Source organism: Rhodotorula graminis (assembly GCF_001329695.1).
Source record: "Rhodotorula graminis WP1 unplaced genomic scaffold RHOBAscaffold_19, whole genome shotgun sequence".
Taxonomy (NCBI): Eukaryota; Fungi; Basidiomycota; class Microbotryomycetes; order Sporidiobolales; family Sporidiobolaceae; genus Rhodotorula; species Rhodotorula graminis.
In genome coordinates, this window is record NW_017264946.1 from 19810 (window position 1) to 43389 (window position 23580).

Genomic DNA, 23580 nt, shown 5'->3' on the forward strand with positions numbered 1-23580 from the left:
GACGCACACGATGGACAGCGACAGCGACTCGTCGGTCCACGTCGACATCTCGTCGGCCCTCCTCGGGCCCTCGTCGGCGTCCACCTCGGCCTCATCGTCCAAGACCAAGGGCAAGGCCAAGGCCCCGCTCCCGTCCCAGGACTCGCTCGCGCCGCCAACCAAGGGCAACAAGAAGCTCACCAAGCGCCGGTCCGACCTCCCCGCCACCGCCTCGGGCGGCCAGGGCGACGACGGCGACGACGACGACGAGGACGCCCTGTTCGCGTCGCTGTCGGCCCTCCAGCACTCGCGCAACCTGAGCGAGGGGGCCGCCATCGTCCGCAAGGGCAAGGATGCCAAGCAGCAGAAGGGCCTCACCGGCGGCGGCTCGTTCCAGGCGCTCGGCCTCGCGCCCCTCCTCCTCAAGGCCCTCCTCCAGCGCGGCTTCACCACCCCGACCCCGATCCAGCGCCTCGCCCTCCCCTCGATCCTCGGCAGCACCGAGACGGTCGTCACCGACCGCGGCAAAAAAGTCGTCGTCGCGCGCGACCACCTGTGCATGGCCCGCACGGGCTCGGGCAAGACCCTGTGCTACCTCCTGCCGCTCCTCAACCAGCTGTGGACCCACAGCGACAAGTTCGGCGCCCGCGGCCTCATCCTCGTCCCGACCCGCGAGCTCGCCCTCCAGGTCCTCAAGGTCGGCAAGGACCTCGCGCGAGGCGTGCGCGGCGAGGGCGAGGCGCTCCGGTGGGCCATGGTCGTCGGTGGAGAGGCCATGGAGGCCCAGTTCGAGACGATGGCGGGCAACCCGGACGTGTGCGTCTCTCTTTCTCTCTCTCCCTCCTTCTCGAGGTGCACGAGCGCCCAGGTCCTGACCCTCGTCCGCCTGCGCCACAGCGTCATCGCCACCCCGGGTCGTCTTCTTCACCTCCTCGTCGAGATGAACTACTCGCTGTCGTCCGTGTCGTCCCTCATCATCGACGAGGCCGACCGCCTGTTCGAGCTCGGGTTCGCCGAGCAGCTCCACGAGATCCTCCACCGCGTGCCGCCAACCCGTCAGACGCTCCTCTTCTCGGCGACGCTCCCGTCGTCCCTCGTCGGGTTCGCCAAGGCCGGCCTCCAGAACCCCAAGCTCATCCGCCTCGACGTCGACCAGAAGATCTCCAAGGACCTCCAGATGGCCTACCTCTCGGTCAAGTCGACCGAGAAGGAGGCCGTCCTCCTCGGCCTCGTGCGCGAGGTCATCCGCTGCCCGGTCATGACCGAGGCCGAGCGCGCCGCCGAGCGTTCGCGCGAGAAGGCCGAGAACGAGGCCGTCCTGAACGGCACCGACGAGCAGTCGATGCGCTCGCACGGCCACCACGGCGGCGGCGGTCGAGGTCGCGGCGGCGCTCGCGGCCGCGGCGGGTTCCGCGGCGGGCAGAAGCGCAAGCGCGGCGCCGCCGACGGTGACGACGACGATGCGGCGCCGGGCGACGCCGACGAGCCGGTCGGCGTCAACCAGACGGTCGTCTTTGTGTCGACCAAGCACCACGTCGAGTACCTGACGGCGCTCCTGTCGGCGGCGCACTACGCCGTGTCGCCCATCTACGGCTCGATGGACCAGACGGCGCGCAAGATCTCGCTGTCGCGGTTCCGCTCGGGCCAGACCCAGATCCTCGTCGTGACGGACCTCGCCGCACGCGGTATCGACGTCCCCGGCGTCGAGAACGTCATCAACTACGACTTCCCCAACGGCACGCGCGCGTTCGTCCACCGCGTCGGTCGCACGGCGCGTGCCGGTCGCACGGGATGGGCCTACACGCTCGTCACGCCGGCCGAGATGCCGTACCTCCTCGACCTCGAGCTGTTCCTCACCCGGCCCCTCACCCACCTCCCGCTCCCCGCCGGCACCGAGCCCGACTACGCCCACACCCTCCTCCTCGGCGCCGCGCCTCGGTCGCTCACCGACACCGACCTCGACGCGCACCGCTCGCTCCTGCGCCAGCACCCGGCGCTCGAGACGCTGCAGCAGGTCGCCGGCCGCGGTCAGCGCATGTACGAGCGCGGCCTGAGCAAGGCGAGCCCGGAGAGCTACCGCCGCGCCAAGGAGCTCGCGCGCAAGGAGGCCGACCAGGCCGCTCGCGGCGAGGGCGGCGCGGCGACGGTCGGCGGCGCCGGCGGCGACGAGCACCCGATCTACGACGCCTACATCGCGCGCATGGCCGGCGCCATCGACGACGGTGCCGCACACGGCGCCGCCAACGACGCCGCCGTGCGCGAGGTCGTCGAGCGCGCCAAGGCGGCCGAGCGCGAGCGCGCCGAGCTCATGGCCAAGCTGAGCGGCTTCCGCCCGGCCGAGACGGTGTTCGAGGTGAGCGCCAAGGGCAAGAACCACGGCTCCGAGGGCGGCATCGCGCTCCTCATGAAGGACCGCCGGCGCGCCCTCATGAAGAGCGCGAGGGCGCGCGAGCTCGTCGCCAAGGTCGAGGAGGACGAGCTGCCTGCCGTGCCCGAGGGCGCCGACGGCAGCGACGACGACGGCGGCAAGCGCGACGTCAAGATGTCGGTCGTCGAGCAGCCCAAGCCGCTCGCGCTCGGCGACATGGACGATGCCGACGAGGAGGAGCTCGAGGTGCGTCTCTCTCCCTTTCTCTTTCTCTCTGTCTCGCCTTCTGCCTCGAGCCTGACCCTCTCTCTCTCGTCGTGCAGGCCGTCTTTGGCAAGAAGCCCGCAAAGCGCGCCAAGCCCGACAGCGAGCGCAAGCCGTGGCGGGACGAGCGCGTCTACCTCGGGTACGAGCAGGAGGGTGCGGCGACCGAGGCTGGGTGCGTCCCCTCTTTCTCTCTCGGACCCTCTCTCGTGTCGACGTGCAGCACTGACCCTTCCGCCGTCGTCGCCGCGCAGCTACGCCCTCACCAACGGCGACTCTTTCGTCGCCCAGGCGCAGCACTCGACGTACGACATTACGGGCCGGGGCGACACCGAGGGCACGCCGGCCGAGGCCATGGCGCAACGTGCGTCGACGCTCAAGTGGGACCGCAAGTCGAAGAAGTTCATCCGGGCCGACCAGGTCGGCGCCGACAACAAGAAGCTCATCCGGTCCGAATCGGGCCAGCGGCTCCCGGCGTCGTTCAAGGCGGGCGTGTTCGACGAGTGGCAGAAGAAGACGCGCGTGAGCATCCCTCGCGCCGGCGACGACGAGATCAAGGGCCGCACGACGGCGCCGCACGGCCGCCGGTTCGTCCACAAGGGCGGCGTCCGCAAGGCCGACGAGGGCTCGTCGTCGTCGGGCGGCAAGCGTCGCGTCGGCGGCGCCGACAAGCCGCACTCGGCGCCCGGCGGCCTGCGCACGGCGGCCGAGATCCGCAAGGAGCGCATCGCCAAGGAGAAGCGCGTGCGGCGCTCGACGCAGCCGACCAAGAAGAACCCGAACGGCAAGGGCGCGTCGATGGGCGGCGCCGGCGGCGGTCGTGGCGGTGGGCACTCGGCAGGCGGTGGACGTGGAGGTGGCGGTGGGCGTGGAGGAGGTGGGCGCGGTGGCGGGCGAGGAGGATCGAGCGGGAGGGGCCGCAAGTAGAGTCGGTCGCGCTCGCAATTTCACCTCGCGCTCCCTTTTCCTCTCTCTCTCTCTCTCTCTCTCTCTCTCTATGAGCGTGCTGCGTCCCTTGCGAGTCGTGAAAGCATCTTCATTCCGTACAAGCGCGTCCTCCTCGAACGCGACCAAGTCCTCCTCACGCGACCTCGTCGACCTCCTGCCTCGGGTGCTGCTCCTGCCAACGAGGATCGGCCTGCGACTGACGAACGAGGTGGTCGAGATAGGCCCACTGCGCTCGGAAGACGAGGAAAGGAGAAAGTCAGGTGCGCGTTCGAGTAACGGTGGTGGAGGCCCGAGCGGGATCGGAGGGAAGAGAGAAAGGAGAAACGTCTCGACGCACGTCGTTCTTGGTCATGGCACTGACGAGGGTCCCGTTGAAGCGGATGCCACACATGTCGTGGAGCTGGATAAAGTCGGCCTCGTAGTCGTACGAGGCGAGGGCGATGCGGCGGAAGGTGACGCGGCGGATCGAGCCCGGCCGGCAGCGCCGCAGCGCCTTGAACAGCTCGTCGACCGGGCACGGCGGGACGAGGGCCTGCAGGACGAACGGGTGGTCGTGCCCGACGGTGCCGCGCACGTTGCCGATGTTGACGGACGGGGGCCCGGTCAGGAACGAGGTGAGGACCCTTGGGCCCGTGTCGAGGAGGTGCTCGACGTGCAGCGACACGAGGCTCGTGCAGAGCGTCGCGAAGAGGTGCACTTGCCACAGGTTTGGCTCGTCGCGGAGGACCGACAGGCAGAGGTTCTTGATGCGCGGCGCGAGGCGGAACATGCGGGCGAGGTACTCGGCCGCTCGCGGGAACGTCTCGAGGCGCAAGTAGCGCAGGTTGGCGAGGGCGGGCGACGTGCCGAGGAGGATGGCGGTCGAGGTCCAGTCGCGGTCGAGGCGCTCGTCCTCGCTCGACGGGTCAAAGAGCTGGACCGCGGCGAGCCTGAACGGGAGCGGCTTGGTCGGCTTCGACACGGGGCAGCCGAGGGCGAGGTACGTGACCGCTGTTGCGGGAGAGAAGGGTGTCAGCTCGCGGCCGAGGAGAGAGGGTGAAAGGAGAGACAGAGTGAGAAGAGGGACGCACAGGCGAGGTTCTCGTGGGTCAAGAGGTCGCCCGGGATCTCGTCCTGCCGGACAAACATGATCTCGAGGTGGTCGAGGCCCTTGACCTTGGCGAACAGGAGCGCAATGTCGGCGTACGACCACTTTGCGCCGTCGCCGTCGCGACTCGAGGGCTTGAACGGGAGGTCGTCGCGCAAGCTGAGCGAGCGGGTCGGCGAGCGGGGGATGCCGTCGTCGCCGAGGCCATCTAGCCACTTGCGGACGGTGGTGCCCTTGGTGAAGATGAGGTGCTCGTTGAGGAGGTCGCGGGCGATGACGCGCCACAGCGGGGCGACGAGGGCGCACGCGACGAGGTCCGTGTTTGTGGCGTGGGCCGGGTCGTGCTGGTGCTCGTCCTCGAAGTGGATGCTGTCGAGGTGCGAGAGGACGCGCAGGACGACGTGCTCGAGCGACAAGGCGCGCTCGGTCGCGGGGGAAGGGTGAGCCTGAGGGCGAGGAGGAGGTGTGGGCGGGAGGGGGGTGGCGGCGGCGAGGGCTGCAGGGTTGCGTGCGTGCTCGACTGTGTGCTGCGGGCCGTCCATGGTGGCTGCTGGTGGTGCTCGAGGTGAGTTCGAGTGAGAGGAACGAGGACAAGGGGGAGCGAGGGCGCGAGGCCGTTCGCTTCTCCGCACTCCGCGGACTCGCCGCTCGACAGGAGCGTGCTCGCCTTGGGAGCTGCACAGCCATGCGCCAACAGCAAGCACAGTCGAGCAGCACCGAGCAGCATCGAGCGAGCGCCACAGCCCCGTCGCTCGTCACCTTCTCAACAGAAGAGGACAAAGCGGCGCTCGCAGACAACATGTTTCCCTCGCTCTCGCCCTGAACGGACTGAGACTGCTCGGTCTCTCTCTCTCTCATCGTCTGCGGCGACACCTCCACAACGTTGGCCCTGCAGCCGAACCGCTCCGCCTGCGGCCCACCCTGACCGCGCCCGCGCCCATCTTGAAGAGCTCACCGCTGCCAAAGCGATATCTCGGCTTGGCCGACGCTTGCTCGATACCTGGAAGCGTCGTAGAGCTGTGTTGAGGTGTGGAGCGAGGGCCGGGGAGGGGCGGGGTCGGCGTCGGGCGAGAAGAAAGAGCAAGGCCCGGCTGGCGGTCGTCGAGTTGAGGGTAACACTGCGCGTGATGCGAGGTGAGCCTGTATCTTGAACGGGCCGAGACGAGAGCGGGAAGACGCACAAGAGCAGGAACCTTGAGGGCAGAATCTGTGGCGCAAGGGCGTGAGTGACTCGAGAACCTGCTGAGGGTCGAGGTCGTCGCGGGAGAAAGGGACGCACCGTGCTCAAGCGGCAGTGTCGGTGTCGGCTCGGCGTGGAAGCGATCGTCTCTTCTGCCTGGTGCATCGAGCTCGAGCGCGAGTCGGCCGCGCCGAGGGGAGGCCCGCAGAGGGGGAGCGTCGAGTGCGAGCGGGTTGTACTCGAGCGCGTGCGCCTGCAGCATCGACCGCAGGCGCGAGCGAGATGCGGCCCGGTCCTGCGAAAGGTATCATCGGCTGGTTGAGCATGCGCGCGGCCGTGCTGAGGTGGTCGTGTGCGAGCTGGTTCGTGCGAGAGATGAAGACGAGGGACGAGGCGGGGCGAGGGAGGTGGGCTCGTGGTGGCAGCTGAGGGCGGTTGTTCGCTGGCAGGAGGAGCTGCACGGTCGCTGCAGAGTGCAGCCGAGGCTTCTGGCGAGCGGTGTCGAGTGGGACGAGCGAGAGCAAGCGTTCATCAGCTCGACCGTTCTTGGTCACCTCGAGCCGCTCACACTCGCTCGAGCAGGGCACCGACTTGACCGGTAAGCTCGGCAGCTCCCCTTTGCCCAAACCGGCCACCGCCGTGCAACTCGCGCGAGCCATCCACCTCGCCCTCCTCCCCCCGCTCCGCTCCGCTTCACCTCGACTCGTCCCCGCCCACGCCGACCGACTTGCTCCTCTCCGACCTCGAGCCGCCTGTGCACACCTCTTCGTACACCGCAGGCTCGTCCCGGTCCGCCGCCCGAGCGACGCCGGCGCACCGAGGTGCCGCCGCAGCAAGATGGCCAGGCGGCGAGCCTGCGCGAGACGATCGAGGGGGCAGCGCGTCGCGTCGACTGGCTCGAGGCGCTCGAGGACGGGCCCCGGGCTGCAGGAGATGGTCGAGGCGACGCTCAGGTTGAGGGAGCGGCCGCGGATTGAGCAGGAGTGACGGGCAGGGCCAGCGAGGAGGACGACTGAGCGAGCTTGAGCGTAGCTGTGTGCAACGATCTCGTTGATCTCGAGGACTGTGGGCTGCTCGAGAGCGAGAGAGCGAGCGAGACCGACGAGCGCGAGCGCGACTTTGAGAAGGTCACCAACAGCCGGAACGTGCGAGTGATGCAGCGTCTCTGACCGTCGAGCCTGGCCGTCACAGACTCGGTCGGACGAATCGACGAGCTACCGAGTTACTCGGTTCAATCGCGAGAGGCGGGAGCGCTTTCGGCCACGTCGGCTACTGCTTCCTCGGCTCGCTCGCGACGAACGCCTCTCGCAGACAGTCGAGTGCAGGATCTGAAGGAAATACAGGTGCACAGAAGAGAGAGAGAGAGACAGAGAGCTACACAAACTAGGCGTACAGCTGCGGGCGAGGAGCAGGGTCAGGAACTTGACGATCAAGATCGAGATGAGCAGTCGACGCACGACGTCCATGTCTGCAACGGCATCGAGCACGAGTCAGTTCGGGCTTTGTAGAGCGAGAGAAGGAACTGAGGGAGGGGTAAGAGGACGCACAGCGAGTCGCCATCTCGCCGATGAGCTGCCCGCCAACCGCGCTGCCCGTCCCGAGCCCATCTGCGCGCGCGAACTGTGTCAGTACTGCTCTTCTGCACGCCCGAAGCGACGAGAGAGAGTTGCAGGGACGCACAGAGCATGACCATGCTGCCTTTGCCCGGCTCCTCGAGCGCCTTGACCTCGTCGACGGCGAGGCGCAGGTCGCGCAAAAAGTCGTCGACGGCGGGCACGGTGAGGCGGGTGCAGGCGATGTGGAGCGCCGGCGGGTCCTGCAGGGCGTTGACTGTGGACATGGAGAACGTCGTCAGGATCGGCTCGAGGAAGAGGAAGAGAGGGGGGAGGAACAGGGAGCGCACGGTGCCAGCCCATCTTGCTCATGCGGTCGCCGACCTCGTAGATCGGCGCGCACCCCTTGCCGTTGCCCTGCCCCTCGGTGACGCTCCCGAACGCCACAACGCTCACGAGCGGGTCGCCGAGGACGTACAAGTCGCCGGCAAAGTCCTTGCGGACGCCGTCGGCGATGCGCTTGGCGGCGCCGACGATCTCGCGGCACGACTGCGTGTAGCCGTCGATGCCCATGTGGACGAGCGACGCCCACGCGCCGGCGATGAGGGCGCCCGGGCGAGAGCCCGACATGGACGGCGTCGCGTACACGCCGCCGGGCCAGGTCGTCGTGACCGAGTAGGCGTACTTGCGGATCGACTTGGACCGGTACATGATGCAGCTCGAACCCTTGGGGCTGAAGCCGTACTTGTGCGTGTCACACGAGATGGACGTGACGCCCGGGACGCGAAAGTCGAACGGCACGGTCGGGTACCCGGCACGCTCGAGGAACGGGACGAGGAACGAGCCGAGGCAGCAGTCGACGTGCAGGCCGAGGCGGTACTTGACGGCGAGGTCCGACAGGGCGCTGATGTCGTCGATGGCGCCGTCGGGGAAGTTGGGCGCCGAGCCGACGAGCAGGATCGTGTTGGCGTTGATGGCGCGACGGACCTTGGCGATCTGGACCTGGCGCGTCTTCTTGTCGACCGGGATGTGGTGAATCTTGATGCCAAAGTACATGGCCGCCTTGCCGAACGCGGCGTGAACTGAAACTGGCACGATCCTGCACGAGGGAGAGTGACCGGGTCAGTCTCGGGCGCCTGCGAGGGGCTCAAGGCGGCCGGCGGCGCGGGACCGGGTGCAAGGGGGACGAGGGGACGTACATCTCGGGCTCGGTGATGCCAAACTCTGCCCTCGCACGGTCGCGGTACGCCTTGCACGCCATGAGGATGCTCTCGGTGCCGCCGCTCGTGGTCGTGCCGGCGCCGCCGTCGTCGATGACGGACGCCGGCAGGGGCGCGCGATACATCGACAGACACATTGAGACGACCTCCGAGTCCATCTTGCGCACACCTGCAAAGAGAGGGTCAGCTCGGCGGCTCAAGCTGAGGGGGACCGGGTTCGACATGGCCGTCTCGAGAAGAGGATGGCGGGTATTTTGGGAAGAGGGGACGCACCGGGGAAGACGTCGGCATGAAGCGGGTTCGACACCTCGAACCGAGAGAAGGCGTCTCGCCAGATGTCGCCCATGTCCTTGCCGCCGTGATACACTGCACCCGAGACGCGTCCGCCCTCCCACTCGGTCCTCGGGAGGTCGCTCAGCTTGGCGAGTGCAGCCGAGACGTCGGCGGCGGTGAGGCCCTTGTCGGGGAGAGCGGTGTAGGTCGGGGCGTCGGGGAACTTGGGCGCGAGCTGGACGAGAGGGACAGAGGAGGGAGGTCGAGAGTCAGTGAGGGGCACAGACCCGGGTCGCCGAATGTGCACGTCGCGAACGGTGCGCCTTGGTCGAGTGTACGGGCCCGGTACGGCGAGGAAGGGAAGGGTCGGGAATCGGAAGCGAGGTGGGGAGAAGGAGGCGCACCTTGCTGGCGAGGTCGAGGGTGACCTGGTCGAGCTCGCCCTGGACCTTGTTGCGGACCGAGGGCAGGAGGAGCATGCACGCGAAGCCCTTGCGCACGAGGACGAGGTAGGCCTCGCGGGCGGCCGTGAGGAGGCCGCGAGCGCGCAGGTGTCGCACGGCGCGGACGAAGTTGCGCAAGATGAGGTACCTGGGGGTGCGCGGGGTTAGGTCAGCTTGGCTCGATAGAGAGTGGAGAACGTAGAGCGTACCAGAAGACGGCCTGCAAGGCGAGGGTCGGTCGGTGAGCGGCTCATCTCTCGACGAGGCGAGCTGGGAGGAGAGAGAGAGGGAGCGCACCGTCTTGGCCGACTGGAGGGTGACGAGCTCGCTGCTGAGCATTCTTGCGAGAGCGAACGTAGTCTTGTCGACCGCCATCGTGCTGAGCGAGAGAGCAAAGAGCAGCTCGGGGAGCGGAGCCCGACCTCCGAGTCGTTTCGGCCTCTCGCTCTCGCACCAGGTTCGCCCTGACGCTGGCCTCGGGCAGTGCAGTACTCTGCGCAGACAGCTGTGGCAGCGGCGAGCACGAAAGACGAGGATCCCGCCTCGCTCTCCTGCACCGCCACCCCGACTCGTTCGACTCGGGCCCGCGGAAGTGAGAACGAGAGAGAGATAAAATGCACGCGCACGCATGCGCGACACGCAAGCTACACCCAGAGACAACACGCCGATCGCAACATGCCCTCCCGCTCCGTCCACCCTCGCGTCCTCACGCCGCCGACCCGCGACCGCCGCCGTACGGCCCGTGCGCCTGCCCGCGCAGCGGCAGTGGCAGCGGGTACGCGCCCTGCGTCGACGAGTAGCCCGGCGGCGCCGGCAGGAGCGCCGGCGGAGGCGGGTACGCCGAGACGAACTGGTGCTGCTGCTGCCGAGCTGCGCCGGGACCGAGCGTCGGCGGCGGCGTCGGCAGGCCCTCGCCGCGGCCGTGCGCCAGGCCGCTCGTCGTGACGGCGGACGGGATCGTGCGAGGGCGGTGTGCATGAGCGATGCGGTGCGACGAGGGGACCGGGGGAGGGAGCATGGCGCCGGGAGGAGGTACGGCGCCGACCGAGCCGAGCGCGCTCGACGGCAGCGCCGGGAGGCCGTTCGACGATGCGCCGCCGCCGCTCGGTGCGGGCAGCAGCTCGTACTGGTACGGCCAACCGTGCGGCTGGTACGGCTGCGGGTTGGTCGCGCCGACGTGCGGCAGCGGCGTGCCCGGGATGGCCGTCACGCTCAACGGCGCCGGCGGGCCGATCCCGGCGTGCTGCTCGGGTTGCGGCGGCGGCGCGAACGACTGGCCGCGACGCTGCTGCGCCTGGACCTTGGCCTGCGCCGCACTCGGGAACCGCACGCGCTCGACGATCGTGATGACGGTGCGCGTCTCGACGACGGGCCCGCCCGCGCCGCTCGAGTCCAGCGGGTCGTGCTCCCACCGACGCACGACGCTCGCCGTGCTGCGGCTCTCGCGCACCTCGGACGAGAGCGCACCGTTCTTGGCCGCCGCGCCTCGAGGGTCGATGCGCTCCTCGGTCCGGGTCACCGTCTGGACGGGCAGGGTGTGCCGCCCGATGATCTCGCCGTCGGCGTCTGCTGCTCCAGAGGATGGCGACGGCGACATGTAGGCCGGGAAGGCGCCGGCGCCGGGCAAAGAGGAAGAGGGCACGGCGGCCGACGAGGACGGGCGGCGGACCTTGTTGGCCCTGCTGAGCGCGGCGAGGGCGGCATTGGCGTCGAGCTCGAGGGGCGAGTCGGCCTTGCGCTTGTTGCCCGGCGCGAGAGCGTGGTCGGCCGACTCGTCGATGTGGGCGACGTGCGGGAAGTAGCACTCGGCGTCGAGCGGCTCGCCGAGCGCCTGGAGGACGACCTTGCGCAGCTCGCGACTGAGCCACACAGGGTCGGGCACCTTCTTGTGCGGGATGTTCTCCTTGGCGAGGCGGCGACGCTCGGCCGACACCTGGGCGCCCTTGGCGAGGCGGGTCGTCTGCTCGATGAGGAACGACGACAGCTCCTTGAGGCCCTCGAGGACGCGCGGCGCGCGCAACGGGAGCGGCAGGGGCTCGCCGGCCGGGTGCGACGACAGGCGCTCGTTGTAGTGCTTGCCGACGAGCCACAGGAGCTTGACAAAGTGCGGGTACCGGAACTTGCGCGGCACCTTGGTCGCGAGCTCGATGTTGTACACGCGCAGCTGGGTCGGGATGTTGAGCGAGTGCAGGAAGTTGCCGCCGATGACGAGCGAGTCGGCCGGCGTGTACTGCAGGAGAAAACAAAGGGAGAGGACGTCGGCGACGAGTCGACGCGGGAGAGGAGAAGAGGGGAACGAGCGGGACGCACGACGGCATGAATCCAGCCAGTCGGGATGAACGCCGTGTTGCCCTCGACGAGGTCCATGCGGTACACCTGGTCGCACATGTCGCCGAGCCAAGTCTGCTCCTGGCGCTCGGACGAGCCGCTCCACTGCTCGTACGCCTGCAGGTTGGCGGGCGTCGGCCGGATGAAGAAGAACGTCTTGCCGCCGCGCAGGACGTGGTAGAAGACAGACGACCCGGCAAAGTCGACGTGCCAGTCGGTCCAGCAACGAGACACGCTCATGAGGCAGTACTTCTGGACGCGCGGGTACTGCCCGGGCACCTTCATGTCCTCGGGCCACACCGTGTCGACCCAGTCGAGTTTTCTGCGGACGAGAGAGAGGGTCAGGTCACGGGCGACCGAGGAGAGGAGAGGAGAGACGGGTCCGGGTGGGGGAAAGGGGAGACGGACCTGACGAGCTCTGGCGCCGTCACCATCTCGCCGAGCCTCGAGTCGCTCACCTCGAGGCTGATGACGTTGCGGACCTTGTCGCGGCCCGGGTCCTCGTAGTAGTCGGCCCATTGCCCGAGCGTCCAGTTGGCGAGCGACGACTGCGACGCGCAGTCGATGACCTCGAGCGGCGTCTTGGGGCCTGCGAGGCGCGAGAGAGTCAGGGTGCAGGTTCGCAGGGCGTCGAAAGAGGTACGCAAGGCGAGAGCAGGGACGCACCGACGAGCTCGGCGACCTGCTTGACCGTGAGGTGCCGCGGCATCTTGAGCCCGAGGCCGTCCTCCTTGACGACGACGAACGGCTCCGTCATGCCCTTGTCGCCGTAGACCCACTCGTCTCCCTCGCGGCTCAACTCGTGCCCGTCCTCGAACCGCCTGAACGCGCCCTCGCCCGTGAACCCGTCGACGATGGCGCCCGAGGCCTCGCGCGCCGAGATGGTCCTCGACCAACGGTCGACCGACGCCGGGAGGTGCGCGTCGAGGTTGGCGTAGTCGATGCCCTGCGCTCGAGTCGAGCGAGACGACTTGCGCAGGTTGGCGCTGGCGGCGGGAGGAGCGGCCGCAGGGGGAGGTGGGGGTGGCGCACTGGCGGTGGTCGAGGCGGTAGTGGACGACGTGGGAGGCGCGTTGGCGAGGGCAGGCGAGCTGGAACGAGACGATGCGAGGGAGCTGAGAGGGGAAAGGATGTAGGTCGTGCGCAAGGGCGTGGACGAGGAGGCGGACGCGGCGACGCAGGACGCGCAGTACCACTGCGGGCGCAAGGGAAAGGTCAGAGCCTGATGCGAGTACGGCGGCCGGCTCGACAGACTCGCCTTGTCGATGTTGTCGGGAGCTGCGAGGTAGGCGGTAGGTCAGTGGGAGGGGCGCGAGAGGGAGACGGATGGAGGTGGACGCACAATCGGCAGAAGTGCTCGCGACGCAGGTCCAGTGACTGTAGCGGGTGCGAGGGTGAGTCAGTTTGACCGTCGTGACCGTACTCCTTGTTCGCCGAGAGCCGCTGTGACGCACTACCACTTCTCGCACCTGCAAGTGTGGGCGTGGGCGAGGGTCAGCGCGCTGGTCGGGGAGGAGAGTGACGTGGACGGGGTGCGCAGCGCTCGCGCCGGTCCTCGCCCGTATGAAAGAGAGGAGAGAGACTGGGACGCACTCGTCGCACTCGACCCAAGTCCCACTGTCGCCCTTGCTCGTGCTGCTGCACGCCGGGCACTCGTCGGCGTCCTGGTCCGACTTGAGGTTTGACGGCGCCGGTCCCGTCTTCTGCGGCGACCTCGGTCGAGGCTTGTCCGACTCGGTGTCGGCCTCGGCGGCGGTCGCGGGAGGCTTTGCCGCCGTGTTGTCGCCGACGGGCGCGAGGTCGGGAGGTGAGCCGGACGGGTCGGGCTCAGCGGTGACGGCCGGCTTGCCCCTGGCCGGTGCGAGCTTCTTGGGCTTGGTCGAGGTCGGCGAGGCCTTGGTGGCCTGCTTCTTGTCGCTGGCGGCGCGTCGAGGTCGTGCGGGGGTGGAGCCGGCAGGAGGGGGAGCTGCGGCGGCACGCTTCTTGGCGGCGGTGGTGCGTCCAGTCGGTGCCATGGCGGTCGGCGTGGCCATGCACTGCGTGCTCGTGCCGGATCGAGCGCTGCAAGCGAGGGCGAGCTGACGGTCCGGAGCAGAGCGCGGGGGGACCAGCTTCATCTCTGCCATGCTCGACCGCCAGCGCACCACAGCTCGTGCAGGGGTGTGCTGCTGCTCGAATGCTGCACCTGCTGCACCTCAACTGCGTGTGCGCGAGCTTGGCCCTCGAAGAGCCGCCCCCGCCTCCGTCCTCCTCCTCATCCGCCAGCCGCGGCACGTGAGAAGCCGCAGCTCGCCGGCGTGCGTGGGCGGGACATCTGGCCCTGCCATCGCAATCGACGCTCGCTTCGGACCGCTTTGCGGACGACAGACGCGCTCTCGCGGCGGGCCAGCCTCGCTCGACCGCTTCCGCTGGCGATTCGAGCAGGCGACAGCTCGAGCGCGCGCTCTCGCTTGACTTTCGTCCCTATCTGGTACAGTCACTTCGTCACGTACGCTGTGGCCCCGCGCCGCCGGTCTGCCACTGCGTGCGGGCGACCGACCGACGCGGCTGCACGCGTCGACCCTCTTTCGCTGCCTCTCGCTCCCGGCGACGAGCCTCTCGCGGCGGCTCCTTGTACTCTGGACCGAAGCGGAAAAGAAGCCGATGCTACTCGCTCGTCACGCCTCGTTCTCGACCGAGAGCGAGAAGGAACAGGCAACGAAAGAGTGTCTGTGTTTCACGGCTCCTGCTCCTTCTACTCGCGCCCGCACTGGTACGTCGGCGGCGGCACGACGACGCTCACCTCGACACCCTTCTTGCTCGCCATGGGCCTCGGCGCGCCGATGACGATGCCGTTGGGCCCGTTGCGCGACTTGCTCCTCGGCGCAGCCGGCTCGTGCGCACGGTCGGCGGGCTCGGCGTCGGCTTCTGCGGCGGGCGTGCGGCGGAAGACGGTCTCGAGGATCGAGCGTCGCTGAGGACGCTCTGGACGAGGCGGCGCGGCGACAGGGTGCTCGCGGTCAAATTCTTGCCACTCGCCGCCGCCGCCCTGGTGGTGGTGTTCGTCGTGCGGCGCACGCTCGGCCTCGCGCTGCAGACGAAGCTTGCGCAGGGCTGACGGCGTCGTCGAGTCTTGCGAGAGGGAGCGAAGGACCTTGGCGCGCGAGCCGAGAGCGAGGCCCTGCAGGAGCAAGAAGGTCAGGCGGGCGACTCGAGCTGAGAGGGGGAGCATGTGACGCACGACGAGGAGGTCGAGGATCCCGACGAGGAACAGGAGCCATGCCGAGACTTGGACCCAACCGGTCGTGCTGCGCGCCGTCGAGAGAGCAGAGTCAGCTCGTCTGTCGACGACCTCGAGAAAGGGAGAGAGAGACGCACTAGTGCGACAGGACCTGAGCGCCGACAAAGACCTGCACGGCGCCGAGGACGCCGACGCCGTACTCGTTGCCGAACGGCGGGAAGAAGGCGATCCAGAAGCGCTCGAGGAGGACGGCAGGGCGCGAGAGAGGCGGAAAGGGCAAGGGAAGCTCGGAGACGAGGGCGAGGAGGAGGATGAACCCTGCGTGCGACGTCCCGGTTGGTCAGCTCACGGTGATTGAGGTGCAGGCTTGGATGTGGGAGAAGAGGAAGAGAGGACGGACCGGCAAAGATGCGCTCGAGCGTTGAGAAGAGCGCGCCGCCCGGACCCCTCGGGATGCTTGTCGACCCGACGTACGTGCACCCGCCAGCGACCTCCTCTCTCTCGTCCCCCTCAACCGCCGTGCTCGTCGCCGTGACACTGGCGGCACTGCTCGTCTTGCTCGCCTTTGCGGTCGCGCTCCTCGTGCTCGCCGACGAGGTCGTGTGCGCTCGAGCCGCCGCCGACGCCGACGCTGCGGCGGCCTCGCCGTCGTCGCCGATGAGCGACGAGCTCGACTCGACGGGCTCGCGCTTGACGAGCTCGACGGGCGAGGCGTGCGAGGCGTGCGAGGCGTCTGATCCGAGCCGGCGCTGCAATCGGCGGTGGACCTTCTCGAGCCGGTTGGACGGCGAGCGCGGCGCGACAGGGCTGACGGAGGGTGGTGCGGTCGGGGCGATGTGCTCGACTGCGCGGCGGACGATGTACGTCGAGGCGGTGGTGGACGGCGTCGCCTTGGCCGCTTGGACCGCGTGCAGCTCCTTGACGTCGCTGCGCGCATGCTCAACGTGTCAGCTCGCCGCCCAATACTCCTCAGACGGGTGCAAGAGGGGACGCACAAGTTGATCGTGCAGATCTCAGCAGCAAAGACGAGGCCGATAGCGACGACGCTCAGGACCCGCAGGCCGTTGAGCGAGAGGAAGTAGACGGTAGGCAGGGTGAACTTCATCCTGCGGTGTCGGCGCGGTTGGTATCGAGGGATGCGGTGCGAGTTGTGGATGCGAGGTGGTATAGCGTCGACCGGCGACAAGAGGAAGAGGGCGAGTTGCGAGGGGTTTGCGAGGTTGCGAGACGAGGTTGCTAGGAATGCGATGCGGTGGACGAACGACGCGAGACGGGCGAAGCAGCGACCGGCGCTGCTGTAACGAAGGGCGAGACGAGACGAGAGACAGCAAGAGAACCGAAGCGCGAGGAGGCGAGAGCCGTCGAGGTGAGAAGGAGGAGGACAAGGGCCGCAGAGAGCCTTTGTCCTCGCCGCTCGCGCCTCGCCTCGGTCACGGAACAACGTCGAGCGATGCGCTCGGTGGCTCGACGATCACGCCGAGGGTCGAGCACACCGAGATGGCGGAAGCGGTACAGCCGTCGACGCAGTCTCGGGGCGGCGCAAGGAGAGGTCCGAGCGAGCGCAAGGCGCGCCGACGAGCAGGCAGCGCTGTCCTCTCCTCACAAACACAGACGAGCCTCTCGAACTCTCGTGCCGATCCCTCGAGCTCTCGTCCCCGTAGCGGGCGCCTCGCCACCGCTCGCACGCCGCCGAGAGATGTTGGTTCCGCCAGGAAGAGACCGCCAGATCGTTGCACAGACGCCGCCGCCGGGGTGTAGGGATGGGGTACGACGTCGCTCGAGTAGAAGCTCGAAATGTTTACTGCGAGGGTAGGAAGGGGAGGTGGGAGGAGGTCAGTGAGGTTCTCGAAGGGCGACGGCGACCGAGTGCGGGGCGGCACGGCGGCATCAGACTCACCGAACGGGGCTTCTCCTTCTTCTCCTTCCAGAGAGCAAGGAGACCAACGCCCGAGACCTTGACGACCTTGAAGCGGACACCGGGGATGTCACTGCGAGGAGGTCGGGTACGGCGACGGTCAGAAACGGCTCGTTGACGACTCGCGCTCGAAGAGAAAGCGTGAGACGCACCCCTTGGCCTTGCCCTTGCGACCGAAGCCCGAGATCTGGAGAGGGACGAGAGAGAGGTGAGGACGGGGACAACGGCGAGCGGACGAGTCGGCGACGGCGACGCACCAGGACCTCGTCGTTCTCGTCAACAAAGTTGAGGCAACCGTCGTTCGGGACGAAGGCGGTGACTGCGCAGGGAGCGAGAGAGAGAGAGGCGCGGTCAGGCCAAGTCTGTCTCGAGGCGGCGAGTCGCCGCCGAGCCGGCGCGACCCGAGAGGAGAGCGAGCGACGACGCACCCTTCTTGCCGTTCTTGATGAGCTGAACGCGGACACACTTGCGAATGGCCGAGTTGGGCTGCTTGGCCTCAACACCGACCTTCTCGAGGACGATGCCCTTGGCGTGCGACGAGCCACCGGTGGGCGACGAACGGTAAGCGGTGCCGAGAGCACGCTTCTTGTAGTTCTTGTCGGCCTGTGGAAGGAACAAGGGCGAGGGTCAGTAAGACTGCGATTGTGCGTGGTCGGGGCTGTTCCGGCCGAACGGCGAGATCCGGGCTTGGACAGAGCGGATCGGCGGCACGACGCGCGGCGAACGGGCGAGGGGATGGTGGCGTGTCGCAGGGGAGGTCGTCGAGGGCCGTCGCAGCCTCGAGGGCGCGGTTGAGGGCGTGTCGTAGGATGTCGAGGGGAAGGACGCAGGTGGGTGAGGTTGCGCCGACGGCTCGTCGCCCTCGCGTCCTCCCAGTCCGGTCCACCGCCCTGCTCCGCCGCTGTGCTCCTTCCTCCGACGCCTCGGCCCTCTCGTCCCCCACTCGTCTCCCCCAATGCGCCCGAGCCGAAGACGGCGAGGGAGCGGGCGGCTCACCCAGCGGTTGTCGCGGCGGTCGTCGCGGAGCTTGCGGCCGGCGAGGAGACCACGAGGCTGTAGGGTGGGAGCGAGTCAGTTACCGACTCGAGTCGAGGAGCGGCCGAGGGAGAGGGCGGGACGGACCTTGCAGGATCCTGCGGAGGTGGATCGAGGGCGGCGGCGCGGGTTGCAGGGAGGATACAGAGACGATGGTCAGTTCGTTCGATCTCGCACAGGTTCCCCTCGGGATCCTAAGCACCGGCACCCGCTCAGGTGGCGTGCTAGTCGGGTTGGCGGGCGAGGTCGAGGTGCCGCAGGGTTTTCGAGGTCGGAGGGCGGCTCTGGCGACGACGGCCAACGGTGGCGGGCTGGGTGTTGGACAGGGGGGGAGCGGGGGAGCGGGTGCAGGTGCTGTTGAGGTGCAACGGAGCTGGACTTGCCCATGTTGAGCGGCGGTACGAGGACAAGGCGGGACAGTCGGCCGCAGGCGAGCTCTCGTCTCTGGTCGCGCTCAAAGTCAGAGACTCCGCCCCTCTCGACTCGCTCTGGCTCTACTAGGACTGATTCGACTGCAACGACTACACTCTGCTGCACACCACACGTCCAACCTTGCCCTGCCCTGCGAGAGTTCCCCACTCGCCCGCTCTGAGCTTCATCTCGAGCCAGCTTGGTCGCTCCTCTCGTTGTCCGCACACCGCTAGACTCGGTCAGGCTCTCCACCAGCCGCCATGCCCAAGCACGCAAAGGCCGTCAAGGTCAAGGGCAAGCTCGCAAAAGGTCCGTCGCCCTCTCGTCCAACTCTCCTCGTCGCGCTCGTCCAGCTCACTCGCCCCTCCCGCAGCCCTCTCTGGCCAGCAGGCCGTCGCCGCCAAGCGCGCACACGAAGAACGCGCCCGTCAAGCCGAGGAGGCCCGGCAGAAGGCCGTCAAGGCCAAGATCATCGCCGGCGGAGCGGGTCCAGGTGGAGCAGGTCGCGCCGCGTCCCTCAAGAAGCGCAGGCTCAGCCACGAGGGTGCGGCGGCAGGCGACGCAGGAGCGGCGGCGGGCAAGGCCGGCCCAGGCGAGGGCGCGCAGCAGGCGGCGCGCGACAGCGTGCAGCCGTTCCGCCGGGGCGAGCGCGTCCTTCTCGTCGGCGAGGGTGCGTCCCACTTTCTCTCTTTCCTGTTCAGACACCCGTGCACGTTGCACGGCGTCAACGGCAAGAGCCTGACCCGCCTCTCTTTCGCGCAGGCAACTTCTCGTTCGCCCACTCGCTCCTCCTCCCTCTCTCGACCGCCGCCGCCGCAGCAGCAGCAGCGGCGTCCTCCTCCTCCTCTACCGACAAGCCCGTCACCGCGCCCGTCCCGCTCGTCACGCCGTCCCTCCTGTGCTGCACCGCCTTCGACACTGAGGCGACCGCCGCTGAAAAGTACCCCGACCTGGCGACGCACGTCGACGCGCTCCGAGCTGCGGGCGCCACCGTCCTGTTCGGCATCGACGCGACCAAGCTCGAAGAGTACAAGGACGTGCGCGAGTGCGGCGGGCTCGGCAAGGGCAAGGGCAAGGGCGCCGAGCGCGAGCTGCGCGGGCTCGACGAGGGCGCCGGGTTCGACAAGGTCGTGTTCAACTTTCCGCACATCGGTGCGTCGCCCTCGTCTCTCTCGAACTCGACTTGTGCGCAGCTCTTCTGACCAGTCTCGACGTCTGCAGGCCAGGGCGTCACCGACCAGAACCGCAACGTGCGCCTCAACCAGACGCTCCTCATCGACTTTTACCGCTCGGCGGCGACCGTCCTCCGCCGCGGCACCTCTCGCGCTCCAGGTCTCTCCAAGGCGGCCAAGCGTGCGCTCGAGGCCGACAGCGCCGACCTCGGCGGCCTGCGCGACGACGACGACCTCGACCGCGACGACGTCGAGGACCTCCTCGTCGACTCGAACGGCGACCCGCTCGACGCGCCCGTCCTCCTCGAGCCGCCCCCGCCAACGACCCGCGGCACGATCCTCCTCACGCTGCGCACCAACGCCCCGTACTCGCTGTGGCTCCCGACCCAGCTCGCGACCAAGGGCCCGCTCCTCCTCCCGTCGATCCTGCCCGCCCACGCCCTCAAGGGCGGCCGCACCCAGCTCCAGCCCAACTACCGCACCGTGCGCAGCTGGGCGTTCGACCCGGCGCGGTGGGAGGGGTACGAGCACCGCCGCACGATCGGGTTCGACGAGGCCAAGAGCAGCAGGAGCAACGACGACCTCGTCTTGACGGCGCGCGAGCGCAAGGGCAAGAAGCTCGGCGCCGCCGTCGGTGCCATTCCGGGTGCGTCGAGCGGCGCCGGTGCAGGAGGAGGTGCGGGAGCTGGAGCGAGTGCGGCCAAGGTCGGCAAGGAGGACAAGGCGCCGATTCGGACGTGGGAGTTCGAGCTCGTGCGCGCCGAGCCGGACGAGCCGGCGGGAGACAAGGGGTGGGGACAACGGGCGGCGTTCAAGAAGCGCAGGGCCGAGGAGGACCCGGACTTGAGCGATTAGGTGGACGAGGTTGTCGGGCGAGGAGCGGGACGAGGAGGAGCCCTCGGCTCGTCAGCTTGCACTGCACGACTTTATCTCCTCTCGAGCGTCTCTGTCTTCCCTTCTCGTGCTCGTGCAGCCTGTTGCGCCGCCCGTCCTTCCGTCGAGAAGGAGTCAGGAGAGCGAGAGCTGGCTCGGCCTGTCCTGGTCGCGGTCGACGCCTTTCTCGCTGGCTTTCGCGGTCGAGGGACGTGGTGCTGCAGCTCTCAGCTCTCAGCTCTCAGGGCGTCATCTACAGCTGCTCAGGCGTGTGCGGCTCTGTCGGAGAATGTGCCGACTCGGCCTTCTCAAATCGCGAGGGAGAGGGAGACAGATGCTGCATTGCTCGCAAGCTCGTGAGAGCGTCGCACAAAGACAGAAGAGTACCTAGACAGGATGGACACGCAGAGACAACCCGAGGAAAGAACGAGATTAAACGAGTGCGTCGTGAAGAAGGAGGGTAGGGGAGGGAGGGGCTCAAGCGTGCTCCTCGAGCGAGCGCTTCTTCTCGAAGTGGTCGACCTCGGCGCCGACCTTGCCCTGCTCGGCGGCGAAGGTGGTGGTCGGGCGCCACGCAGCAGACTTGCGCGGGGTGACCTCGGCCTGCGAGAGGAAGAGAAGGAAGGTCAGTGAGGGTCCGGGAGGGTCCGCAAGCTCCCCAGCACTCAGGAGAGCGCCAGGAAGCCCCAAAATAACAAGGAAATCGCGACGCACGAACATCTGGTCTACCTGCTCGAGAGAGAGACCCTTGGTCTCGGGCACGAGGAAGTAGGCGTAGACGAAGGCGCAAGTGCAAAGGCCGCCCCAGACGAAGAAGACCGACGACTTGAGGTCGCCGCGGTTCTCGTTGACCATGTACGGCGTGATGACTGTGAGAGGGCGAGGAGGCGAGGGCCGGGTCAGGAACGGCGACTTGAGAACACCAAGGACCGCGGCGGGGCAGGACGGGCGTGACAACGAGGAGGGAAAGGGATAACGCACCGGCGATGATGGTGTTCCACAGCCAGTTGGACGCAGTCGAGAGTGCGACACCGCGCGAGCGAATCGGGAGCGGGAAGATCTCGCCGATGAGGACCCAGGCGCCCGGACCCCCTGCAAAGACGAGCCGGGTCAGTGCGGCTCGGCGACGATCATTAGGAGCCGAGAGGACGTACAGGTCGAGGCAAAGAAGAAGATGAAGATGGCGATGAAGGCGACCTGTCGCGAGCAAGAAAGGTGAGTGAGGGAAGACGAGGCCGCGAAAAGGAGGAGCGAGCGCACCTGAGCGTTGACGGCGCCGGTGTTCTGGGCGATCGACTCGCCGGCGGCGTTGAGCGCCGTCTTGTTGAAGCCGACGGTGACACCGACGATGGCGATGATGAACTGGCACACCATCATCGCGCCGGCACCGTAAATGAGGAGGGGACGGCGGCCGAACTTCTCGACCGTGTAGAACGAGATCGGGGTCGAGCAGACGTTGACGATGGTGAAGATCATGGAGGTAAGGAACGGGTCCGAGATGGTGCCGGTCGACTTGAGGAAGGCGGTCGAGTAGTAGAAGCTGCGGGCGCAAGCTGGGTCAGCGACGACGTCGACGAGGAGAAGAGAACTGGAGCGCACATGAAGTTGACGCCGGTCCACTGCTGCATCATCTGGAGCGAGGTGCCGAGGATCGTGCGACGAAGGTTGGAGCGCGCGTCAAAGACCGAGCCGGTGAAGCAGGCCCTCCACGAGCCGTACCACGAGCGAGTCGGGATGGCGGCCGCCTCGATCTCGGCGTTGGCGACAATCTCGGCGAGCTCGACCTCGATGTACTGCGAGGTGGGCGCCTGGCCACGAAGGCGGACGAGGGTGTCGCGGGCCTTGTCGAGCTGACCCTTGCGGACGAAGTAACGGGGCGAGTCCGGGAGGAGGAACAGGCCAACGGCGAGGATGATGCCCCACGCGAACTGGAGGCCGATAGGGATGCGGTACGAGCCCGAGTCGGGACGGTCCTTGGTGTAGTTGCACTGCGAGGGCGGAAAGTCAGTTTGGGAAGGTCGAAGTGGGGCAGGCTCGAGAGACGTACGACGATGGACGCGAGCATGATGCCGATGGTGATGGCGAACTGGTAGCCCGAGACGAGCATACCGCGAACCTTGCGAGGGCAGATCTCGGACTGAGGAGGTAGAAGAGGTCGGGTCAGGTCGCGAGCTCGCTCGAGAGAGCGCGAAAATGGGAACGGACCATGTAGAGAATGATGATGGCCGAGACGAAGCCCACGCCGAATCCAGCAACAAGACGACCAACGACGATGGTGGCGAGAGCAGACGCGGCGAACATCCTGGAGGACGAGGAGGACGAGGAGGAGGGTCAGGGCGCGTTCGACGACTCGAGCCTGCGAGTCTCGCAGACGCCCTCGCACGACGCTCGCAGACGTGCAGCGCTGCTGCCCGCTGAGCTGCATCGCCTGCCCGGGTGGCGCGAGCCGAAAAAAGGGAAACGAGGACGCACTGGATGACAACGCCGGCGACGTAGATGCCGCAGCCGGCAATGATGGTCGGGCGACGTCCCATCATGTCGGCGAGGTCACCAGCGATGAGAGCACCGAAGAAGGTGCCCGCCGACAGGATCGAAGTGATGAGCGACGACCGCGAGGACGACAGCTCCGTCGCGCCCGGACCCATGATCGCCTCGATGAACTCCTTGGACGCGGCGACACCGTTGATGTAGCCCGAGTCGTAGCCGAAGAAGATGCCGCCGAACGACGCGAACGCGCACCTGTAGCGCAGAGGGAGGCAGGCAGGGTCAGCGTCGCTCTCGAGCCGCGGCTCGTCGGCCGCTTCGAGAACCAGTTGGGAGACAGTGCGCAACTCACATCAGGTACGCCTTCCAGGTGACGGGAGCCTCGATGGCGTTGACATCGGCCGTGCCGGTGAGCTGGCCCATGGCGAGTTTGGTTGAAGGAGGAGGGGGAAGACGGTGTCGAGAGAGGGGGTCGCGAGGACGGGGAGGACGAGGCGGTGTCGAGAGACGGGGACGAGGAGGGTTGACGAGAGTGAGGAGAAAGAAGGAGAGCGAGGCTGGGGCCAGCGCGCCCTTTGAGGAGACCACCTCGCGGCTCCAGGCTCGTTGGTCGGCGGATCTGCCGGATCTCCTCGTTGCGGCTGGCCCCCATGTCGTCCTCCACGCGGGCTCCAGACCGGACACCGAGGCCACCGGTCGAGAGCTCGCGCCGCCTGTGTCAATGCGCCCAAAACAGCGACACCGAGGTGGAGGTGGCCGGCAGGGGAGAGCCGGCTGATCGCGATTTTGATTCAAACTGACGGCGCCAACTACGTTGGCCGGCCCCC

At 67.9% G+C, this 23580-nt stretch overlaps 7 protein-coding genes across 7 annotated transcripts; 2 read left to right on the forward strand and 5 right to left on the reverse strand.

The window, feature by feature from the left end:
- Nucleotides 1-10: 10 nt before the first annotated feature.
- On the forward strand, nucleotides 11-3538 carry RHOBADRAFT_40037 (uncharacterized protein; the record flags this gene model as incomplete). The annotated part of the gene is made up of 5 exons (XM_018413680.1): nucleotides 11-795; nucleotides 877-1294; nucleotides 1412-2593; nucleotides 2671-2786; nucleotides 2866-3538. The coding sequence occupies 5 exons, from the start codon at nucleotides 11-13 to the stop codon at nucleotides 3536-3538; spliced, it is 3174 nt and encodes a 1057-aa protein (XP_018267774.1).
- Nucleotides 3539-3692: 154 nt separating this feature from the next.
- RHOBADRAFT_47430 (uncharacterized protein) lies at nucleotides 3693-5188 on the reverse strand (the record flags this gene model as incomplete). The annotated part of the gene is made up of 3 exons (XM_018414982.1): nucleotides 3693-3785; nucleotides 3897-4549; nucleotides 4630-5188. The coding sequence occupies 3 exons, from the start codon at nucleotides 5186-5188 to the stop codon at nucleotides 3693-3695; spliced, it is 1305 nt and encodes a 434-aa protein (XP_018267775.1).
- A 1960-nt stretch (nucleotides 5189-7148) lies between these two features.
- RHOBADRAFT_56350 (uncharacterized protein) lies at nucleotides 7149-9690 on the reverse strand (the record flags this gene model as incomplete). Its single annotated transcript, XM_018418305.1, has 10 exons — nucleotides 7149-7221; nucleotides 7284-7294; nucleotides 7374-7433; nucleotides 7507-7656; nucleotides 7730-8478; nucleotides 8579-8768; nucleotides 8873-9107; nucleotides 9277-9463; nucleotides 9525-9535; nucleotides 9613-9690. 10 exons carry the CDS (start codon nucleotides 9688-9690, stop codon nucleotides 7210-7212), a joined length of 1683 nt encoding a protein of 560 aa, XP_018267776.1. The 3' UTR covers nucleotides 7149-7209.
- A 331-nt stretch (nucleotides 9691-10021) lies between these two features.
- Nucleotides 10022-13658, reverse strand: RHOBADRAFT_56351 (uncharacterized protein; the record flags this gene model as incomplete). Its single annotated transcript, XM_018418306.1, has 7 exons — nucleotides 10022-11545; nucleotides 11626-11965; nucleotides 12052-12232; nucleotides 12310-12921; nucleotides 12986-13020; nucleotides 13098-13112; nucleotides 13237-13658. 7 exons carry the CDS (start codon nucleotides 13656-13658, stop codon nucleotides 10022-10024), a joined length of 3129 nt encoding a protein of 1042 aa, XP_018267777.1.
- Nucleotides 13659-16661: 3003 nt separating this feature from the next.
- Nucleotides 16662-17834, reverse strand: RHOBADRAFT_18994 (40s ribosomal protein s23; the record flags this gene model as incomplete). The annotated part of the gene is made up of 5 exons (XM_018412462.1): nucleotides 16662-16851; nucleotides 16931-16965; nucleotides 17036-17097; nucleotides 17207-17381; nucleotides 17775-17834. Coding segments are annotated over 5 exons (522 nt in total), but the record flags the coding sequence as incomplete, so codon positions are not given.
- A 650-nt stretch (nucleotides 17835-18484) lies between these two features.
- RHOBADRAFT_56352 (uncharacterized protein) lies at nucleotides 18485-20334 on the forward strand (the record flags this gene model as incomplete). Its single annotated transcript, XM_018418307.1, has 4 exons — nucleotides 18485-18533; nucleotides 18598-18894; nucleotides 18987-19376; nucleotides 19446-20334. The coding sequence occupies 4 exons, from the start codon at nucleotides 18485-18487 to the stop codon at nucleotides 20249-20251; spliced, it is 1542 nt and encodes a 513-aa protein (XP_018267779.1). The 3' UTR covers nucleotides 20252-20334.
- A 255-nt stretch (nucleotides 20335-20589) lies between these two features.
- RHOBADRAFT_67025 (uncharacterized protein) lies at nucleotides 20590-23273 on the reverse strand. Its single transcript, XM_018419156.1, has 10 exons — nucleotides 23106-23273; nucleotides 22742-23008; nucleotides 22475-22571; nucleotides 22317-22406; nucleotides 21869-22257; nucleotides 21530-21809; nucleotides 21424-21466; nucleotides 21251-21361; nucleotides 20984-21138; nucleotides 20590-20872 (listed from the first exon to the last, which is right to left on the reverse strand). The coding sequence occupies exons 1-10, from the start codon at nucleotides 23174-23176 to the stop codon at nucleotides 20747-20749; spliced, it is 1629 nt and encodes a 542-aa protein (XP_018267780.1). The 5' UTR covers nucleotides 23177-23273; the 3' UTR covers nucleotides 20590-20746.
- Nucleotides 23274-23580: the final 307 nt, after the last annotated feature.

What these genes read in the sequence shown, in the direction of transcription:
- RHOBADRAFT_67025 (XM_018419156.1), bottom strand. Translation starts at nt 23,176, where the DNA reads ATGGGCCAGCTCACCGGCACGGCCGATGTCAACGCCATCGAGGCTCCC. An exon ending in TCATGCTCGCGTCCATCGTC is followed by an intron (nt 22,258 to 22,316) that starts GTACGTCTCTCG and finishes CCGCCCTCGCAG; the next exon opens with TGCAACTACACCAAGGACCG. An exon ending in CTTCTTCTTTGCCTCGACCT is followed by an intron (nt 21,362 to 21,423) that starts GTACGTCCTCTC and finishes TCGTCTTTGCAG; the next exon opens with GGGGTCCGGGCGCCTGGGTC.